The following is an 8,822-nucleotide window of genomic DNA, read 5'->3' as shown; positions in this document are numbered from 1 at the left end:
ATATATGTTTGCTTAAACCATGTACTCTAGGCAGACTATACTTTCCAGCCATCATTGATATTTATTCTTAGGTCTCCAAATGGCCTTACCAGTTTTTCCACTATCAAATCATTCCTTCATTCACAAATCCCTGAATCACCAATCTATAAATTCCATTTTCAAACATGAGCATAGCTTTAGTGACATTAATTCATACTTCCTGAGATGTATTTTTTCTCTTTATTAATTACAGTAAACCTATTCTTTCCAGTATTTGATGAGAACTTTAATTCAGATCAGTTATATCCCCACCCTTTCACTTAGTTTCACACATGTGTTGTTTTTTTCTTTCATTTCTTTCATTTGTTAATTTATGCTGTGGTCTTTTTCCATTCTGGGACACACTGTTGCATACTCTATGACTGATACCAAACATTTTTTACTTTTGTCATCCAGCAAGACTTTGACTAATTGAGCCATCCAGAAAATTATTTTTGTAATATAGCAAAGGAATAAACCAGGTGCCACCTTTGATCATATCCATGCAATGTTCATTCCCTACTAATATTAAGCTTTGTATTCATCAATTTGGTACATTTTGATCCATATATCCATATTTATATATATATTACACATCCTATCTACCTAGCAAGCATACTGATAGCTGCTCTGCATCCTTCCTATCCCATCCCATTAATCTAACAAGCATACTTATAGTCACTGTGCAATGCATCCTACACATAGATTATAAAAACTGCCACTGAAAATTTCTGATTTCCCACTCGATGTTGGTAGCATAATATTGAGAAGAGGGGCAGAAAATGGTACAAAATAGTTGCTGTGGAGCAACACATAGCCTGTAAAGGTTATTTACTCCTGAGATTTGCTGAGCTTGCTCTTAATTAATTAATTAAATTTATTTAGACTTGTCTCTGCATTGTTCAGCAATTTTGGAAGCTTCAATACTTTTCATCTGTCTGTCTGTCTATCTGTCTGTCTGTCTGTCTGTCTGTCTGTCTGTCCCACCGGCTGGCCTTGGACCAGTCACACTCAGTACTCCAACCTACTGCAGAGTTATTGTGGAAAAAAATACAAAGCGGAAGGACAGCAATGAAAATTGAATGGAGCTCCTGAACAACAAGCAGGATATAACACAAACAAACAAGGAGATTAACACCCAGTTACACAATATCTCTAAGTCAAGATGTCTACTTTAATAAGTATTTTCCAGCTAGCCAAAATAATGTTGCTGGCTTATTCTTTTAATCATACTAACATTAAGAAGTCAACCAGTGCACAATGGTTATTATTATGGTGTTCATCCCTATCTGTAGAAAACAATTGTGTTTTTATTGACTCTGAATTTTCTGTATATCTAGCTCATAGTAAATAAAATAAAACTTGAAACTTTGGCAAATCATTAACACTACCCAGTTAATAGTTGATTCTGCTAGGCAAATCCAAGCTCTAGCTCAGAAATTAACTTTAGCTATGCATGTAGAAATGGGGAAGGCTACAGATTCATTTTCCCAGCCTCCAGATGTAGAAAGGTATTAACTGAGCACAACACAAAAGCATTAAAATGTCACTAAAAACGAAAGAAAAAGAGTATTAAACAAAACCACCAGCAAATAAGAGTTCATTTGTACTATTTTTCTTACATTGAGTAATTATGTCCCAGTAACTGCTGTCAGCTCTTAATTACATATTTTCCAGGATAATCTGTTCCTAACCTAGTCTTAAATACAGATTTGCTGTAGAATATATGCTGTAAAACTAAAATCAATCAACTGTTTCTTCTACCAAATTCTTTAACAACCAATTAAATACTAGCATTCACTAGTATTCACTGCCATCTAGTGTTATGATAGACTACCGACACTTCCAATATGTGTTTGCTATAGTCATAGCCCCAAAAGTACATAAAAAAAAAGTTGACACAAGTCATTTAAGAGGAATTGACACAAAATTACTAGGTTAAAAGGAAAAAAAGGGAAATATTTCCATGCCCACAAAATATTTTCGCTGGAGGCAAAAGATATATGGTTATTTGGTATATTCCGTATCTACATGTGATGGTTTGCTGTTAAACCCCGGCAGTTCTGCTCTATGCAATACAATAATATTGACAATAATTGCGCAGTGGCAATTTCTTTGTATCAGCTTGCATATAATATGATCAGACCAATCTGCCCTGTATAAGTGTTCTGGGAATTTTGGTCCCAGTACATCTGGAGAGCCCCATATTAAGGAAGGTGGCTCAGCCTGAAAATCAAAAACATCTGCAAATAAAACATTTTCTGTAAATGGAAGTGCGACTTCAATGATGATTACTGGCAATTCTAGAAACTCTAATCTCAACACGTGTGGAAGGTGCCAGATGAGAGTGGAAATTGGGGGACATTAGGAAGATTCCAACTCAGAAACTAGATTAGAATTATTCCTTGTGTATTAAGTTCTGCAGAAGCAGACGGATTGGATATTTTCAAATGAGTAAATTCTCTGTGGATTCCTAAAGTAGAATAATAATTTCCTTACACATTTAAAGAAAGCAGGAATTTACCGGATGGCTAAAATAATGTTTAGATTTTAAAAATCACAGTCGTTACTAGAAGACATAATGAAATGGATAAAATGCATTACTTCTCTTGTTTTAGAAAAAAGACAACTGAATGGTATAGAAATAAGCAGGTTTATTAGGAGTTTTACTAAAACAGGAAGATGATTACAATATCTTTATTGTGCTTCACATCTACACAAATCGTAACATCATTTTATCTGTTGAACAATATGTATTTTATCAACAAAGCCAGCCTTGGGTTAAAACTAAAAGAAGCATTAGTTAGAACTTCTTCAATACAATAGTTTAAATATTTTTCTTCTAATATTTTACTAGATAACAGTGCTCATCATATATTTAGACTGTTTTATCTTAACAAGTCCACTGAACTTTATGGAATTTACATCTGAGTAGATCTGCAGTTGTAATTTTAGCTAATATATGATACTGACTATAGTTTATTTCTGTTTCTATAAGGCATAATGAATGTACCACTGGATAAAGAGACATATCGTTTTATATCCTTTACTCAATTAATTTCTCATATGATATAAAAGCAATGATTTCGCATGCAAAGCATTTAAAAGCATTGGGCTGTGATGGCGCAGTGGTTAGAATGTAGTATTGCAGGCTAACTTGCCCACGCACCAGGAGTTCAATCCTGACCGGCTCAAGGTTGATTTAGTCTTCCATTCTTCTGAGGTCGGTAATATGAGGACCCAGATTGTTGTGGGCAATATGCTGACATTTGTAAATCACTCAGACAGTGATGTATAGGGCAGTATATAAGTCTAAATGCTATTGCTATCGCTATTGCTAAAAGAGGTGCTTTTAAAGTGTATTGAAATGAGCAAAGCACTCTCTTTCAAAGCATTAAAGCAAGCACATCCTTTGGAAGAGTTGAATCAATAGAAGAGAATATCTGCAGCTCAGGACTGAACTGTGAGCACTTGGTGCTTTCTGAGGTTAGTTGTTTGATTTGAGACATTTCTTTACCCAACTTGTAATGCTCAAAGAGCAGCAAGGATTCTGCAAGAGTTGAACCAACATACAAGATCAATCCTTCCACTGTACAGTTAATGCTCCCTCTAGGAACATCAGCAAAGCAAATCAGATACACAGATAACTAGGAAAAGCATAAACTTTCCAAAAGACACAGTTGCTTTACTACTACAAGGAATGGTTCTTCTCTCATACCAACATTCTTTATGAATCACTTCTTTCAAATACTTTGCACAGGCCTATGGATTTGTTTTGTTTTAAACTGGACCAGAGGTATTTAGAGAGTTAAGTTTTGTTTGGCAGTTAAGGCATCAGGCTAGAAACTGATACACCGTAAGTTCTAGTCCCAACTTAGAAACAAAGCCAGATAAGTTATCTGAACAACTCATGTGCCTAGGGAGGAGGCAGTGGTAAACCATATGCAAAATCATGCCCAAAAACGGCAGGAACTAGCCCAGGTAGTTACCAGGAGTCAACACTGACTCTTAAGAGTGTGCATGCATGCATATGAGCATGCACCGCACCCCCACAAGACACTGCGTTTCTCAGTAAATTGATACAAGCACAACTGGAATAAGCAGCAACACCCAACACCTGACATTTTCTAGATAGGTTTATACTCTGGTGAAATGTAAAATTTGTTACTACTGGTTCTGTGGGCGTGGCTTGGTGGGGGGTTAATGTGACTGGGTGGGCATGGCCAACTTTTTTTTTTTACTTTTAAAAGCATTTTTTCTACAAAAAAATGCTTTTAAAAAGCTCTGACGATCCCAGCTGAGTTGCCTGATTGTCAGAGGCTTTTTTTTTTAAAAAAAGCATTTTTTCTACAACCTCTTCAGAAGTTGTAGAAAAAATGCTTTTAAAAGGCTCTGACAATCCCAGATGAGCTGCCCGATCATCAGAGGCTTTTTTTTTTTACTTTAAAAAAAATGCTTTTAAAAGTTTTTTTAAAAAGCCTCTGATGATCGTGCGGCTCAGCTGGGCATGGAGGTGGGAGCCAGGGATTTTTGCTACCGGTTCTCTGAATCACCCGTCACCATCACCACAGGATCAGGTCATCCAGTCTGAACCGGGAGCATTTCACCCCTGTTTATTCTCCAATTTTCAGAGGGAGTTCTACCACCTTTGAAGAATATTGTGGGGAAATGCAAGTTGAAAGAATCTTGAAGAATTTTAGAGGTGACAAAGCAATTGCCCATCCTAAGCACAGAAGTATTTGTTAAATATCTGAACAAAAATATTTATTTATTATTTATTTATTTATTAATTTTATTTCTATACCGCCCTTCTCCTGAAGGACTCAGGGTGGTGTACAGCTTAATTAAAAACACAAAGACAGACAATATTTAAAAATTAAAATTATTAAATAGTAGGCCCAATTTATAAAACCCCGAATTTAAAAACCCAATTTAAAACCAATTAAAACCAATTAAATTTAATTACTGGTAGTTGATGAATTAAATGTTTAATCTGCCAAAAACATTTAAAATTTAAGCTTTACTTATCAAATTCATTTATGTATAACCCACCTTTATTATTTTTACAAATAACTCAAGGTGGTGAACATATCCAACACACTTTCCTTCTCTTATTTTCCCCACAACAACAACAACCCTGTGAGGTGAATTGGGCTGCAAGAGAATGACTAGCCCAAGGTCGCCTAACTAGCTTTTATGGCTAAGGCGGGACTTGAACTCATGGTCTCTTGCTTTCTAGCCCAGTCCCCCTCATATAATTATTCCCTACAATATGCATAGAGGTCAGTCTTCAATATTTCCTATTACCATACTTTCAGGAAAACTAGTTTAATGTAAATGAGATTGTACTGACTCTGAGTAGCCAACTATCATATTAATGTCTTTGACATTCCGAAGAGATAAATTTGGCTTAGTTGGCCTGAATTCATCAGCAAAGCTGCTACTGCATTAATTATGCTATGTGTTAATATTTAAGAAACTAAGTCTTTTATATATTCCCATGGAAACTTTTTAATATATGGTAATAACTAAATTAATATTATACCATGCTCTATAGAAAAGCTTCTAAATACAGAATACAGAAACTTATGGTAGTTATGCTGAAATAAGTTTTTGATTCAGCCAGTCCTGGTTAGCCACTATTGCAACATGACAGTGACCAATCATCTATAGGGAGGCAAGAGGAAGGGAATATCCAGCATTATATAGCCCAGTATATGCTTATTAACCAGCTTGACTGGAATTGAGGGGACTTGCTAATCAATCCGACATTGACGTACTACTGTCCCACAATGGTAACTCCTGTGCCACCTTAAAATGCCACAGTGTAAATGTCTGTTTCCGACTAGGAAGCTATTTTATATAAAAAAAATATGAGGATAGTTGTAACCAAATTAGGCACATTTTGATTTCACTGCTTTGAGCACTGTATCCCATTTACTGTTCTTATGTTCCAACTGCTCTTTCCTAAATTTGTTCTGGAATAAATCATTTGGATCTTCATCCTCTGCCTCAGACATTATTTCCATCTTTTGTGCAACTAGTTTAAGGAGATTGTGCTGCTTTTCCACCAGAGTTGCAATGTCCTTAAGCCTGGAGACCAAAACATACATTTGTTATAGGACAAGTTGGTAAATTATACAAGCTACACCAGGATTGACAATGAGGATGTCAGAACTGCATGCAAAACCTTATATTTTGGTCACACCCTCTGAATCCCTCTAAAACTTGTTTGCTACTATTTAAATTTAAAATGAAATAAAATGAAAAGATATTTATTTTTTTGTCTTAATTCCACTGACATCACTCAGAAAACCTAAAGAAAGTGTACATTTTAATACATGAGTTTATATTATGGATGATATAATAAATAAATATTAAAATGTATTAAATATGAAAAGATGATTAAGATACTTAATCTTTTCTGAAGATGACTTTAAATTATTTTGACAATAAGATTTCCTTTTGTGGACTTCTGGTTTGATGTTGCGGCGGGAACCGACTGGAAAATAGCGGGCTCTGATGAGTCCTGCAAAATCCAGCTGGACAAACCACTGGCAGGTGGCTTTCGAGCCATAGCCGTCTTGTAGGGACGGTGAAGAAAGGAGAGGCGTTTCATGGACCGCGAGGAATTGGCAATTTCCTCGCTGGAACAGAAACAGCTCTTCTGATTGGCAGCGGAGGGGGGGGCAGCCATCTTCTAGTGGCTACCTTGAAGCTGGGACAACTGGACCCAATAATTGATCTGGAGCAGTGTTTGGACGAAGTGATGGAACTGGGTGAGATAATTGCCAATTTATACTTAAAGGAAAAATTGAAACCAGAGTTTTAAAAGAAATTCCTGAGCTTGGATTAGTGGCTATCTGGCACTTGGGGGAAAAAACACACATACGGGGAAAAAAGCAGGGACTGTAATACAAAAAGCCCAAGAAGAAGTTCTATACTTGGAAAATTGGGGAAAGCAAAACATTTTAAAAGGAAAAAAAGTTACTTTGGGGAGAAAATAGCATTTTGTATGAGTACTTTAAAATCCCTGGATACTTCAACAATTAGCTGGTTTTAACAGACTATTTTGTATGGAATAAGAAATGGAGAATGCCATCTATTGGAGGAAAGGAAAAGTACTGTAATACTTTATTTAAATAAACAAAAAAGAAGTAGTAATAGCTGGAAGGCCCGACCTTGGACATATAGAAGATAATTTGGACATTGTGAGAACATTTAAGGAGTGATTGGGTTTTGCATTTGGTTTTCCCTTCTCTCTTGGAAGACAGCCTTCTAATTGGATTTGATTATTTCTGGAGTTGGATTATTAATAATTTATGAGAACATTCTACTTCTGAATAAAAGAGGAATAATTGAAGCAGAAAGGAAGAAAAGAGGAGAAATAAGAAAATTAAATAGACTCTAAAACTTTGGTTAATTGTGAAGAGATATAATCGGGGATGTTTTAATTTTTTTTTTAATTGTTATAAAATGGAGTTGCAGATGTATGAAGAGCTACTTCTGATGTTTAAAAATGTGCATGCATCTTTAATAGGTAACAAAGAAACAGAAAATTCATTGAAATATACAGAAAAGAAAAGTGAAGAGGATTTGGAAGAGGGAAATTTAAATGCGATACAAGAAGTTAAGAACATAGAAGAGAAAGTATTAAAAAATAAGAATCAAGTAGACAATATCACAGATATTTTTTGTAATGTAGAAAGGGGAGAGAGGAAAGAGGGAAAATCTCTCCTAAAAAAACAAACAGGTAAAAGGGTAAAAGGGAAATATTTGGAAGAGACAAGGGAAAGTCTTGGTGAGGAATGCTGAAACAGTACAACAAAAAGAGATAAAAGAAATTCAGAAGATAAAATGTAACACAAAAAAATAAAAAAAGAGAATTGAGAAGTTAGAGCGTGATAAAAGGCTGAGCAAAAATTATTTAAAAGGGGGATTCTAAAAAGATTGAGAGATGATGGATAAAGGTGAATAATGCTATTGGAAGGAAGAAATGATAATGGGGTAAATATTAGTAAATATATATAACAAGGTAGATTAGTAAATGGGAATGGGAAAGTAGATAATATAATAATATTAGTAATTTTGATAGTTTCTTAAATTAGAGGGCAATTTAAAATGTATTTGTAAGAGAGAAGAATTATAGGGCACACTGATGTTATTTATGTGAAAGAATTGAATATGAAATAATAAATGTAGTATATAAAGAGAATAATAATGTTGAAACTGGAATAACAAAGTCATGAAAGCGATTATTTTGTAAAGATGAATGAATAGAACTTGTTTAAGATAAAACTCAGTGGATAAGAATGTGAAAACAAGTAATTTAATAACATTACTAATTTTGATAACAATGCAAATTAGGATGGAAATTTAAAATGCTAATGATTGAGAGATGCTTCAGGAAATGAAGAAATATGGTAAATAACTGGTGTAATTGCAAGAGAGGAGAAATATAGGGCGTAAAGTAATGTTATTTATATGTAAAAATTGAAAATGATAAATGATATTAAAAAAGGGGAAGATTAGAATATATTAAAATTATGATTATGTATAAAATGTATAAGATGTGACTCAGTCAACGCTCTGTTCATAAAATATGTAAGATGAGAGAAAAATTGTAATAAAACTTGTTTTTTTTTAAAAAAAGATTTCCTTTTGCAGAAAAAAATTACTTTTGATTAAAGAAATATTTACACCAATTCAAAGTAACAACAGATGAAAAGAAATTGTACATTAATTGTTTTAAAAGTATTTGATTTGAAACAAACAAGGTTTTGTAATTCAAGGGTTATGACCAT

The 8,822-nt window shown here is 34.2% G+C and overlaps 1 protein-coding gene across 1 annotated transcript in view; it reads right to left on the bottom strand.

The window, feature by feature from the left end:
* Positions 1-5,912: 5,912 nt before the first annotated feature.
* Positions 5,913-8,822, bottom strand: part of TRPA1 (transient receptor potential cation channel subfamily A member 1) — a 41,445-nt gene continuing 38,535 nt past the window's right edge. Inside the window, exon 27 of the mRNA XM_070942214.1 lies at positions 5,913-6,111. Within this exon, the coding sequence (XP_070798315.1) occupies positions 5,913-6,111 (199 nt within the window). The remainder of the gene's footprint in view (positions 6,112-8,822) is intronic.

Source organism: Pituophis catenifer, unplaced genomic scaffold (genome assembly GCF_029215685.1).
Source record: "Pituophis catenifer annectens isolate HBS135680 unplaced genomic scaffold, rPitCat1.0.hap2 SCAF_3, whole genome shotgun sequence".
NCBI classification, from domain to species: domain Eukaryota; kingdom Metazoa; phylum Chordata; class Lepidosauria; order Squamata; family Colubridae; genus Pituophis; species Pituophis catenifer.
The sequence above is the reverse complement of the archived record's forward strand: the minus strand, read 5'-3'. Positions and strand labels throughout refer to the sequence as shown.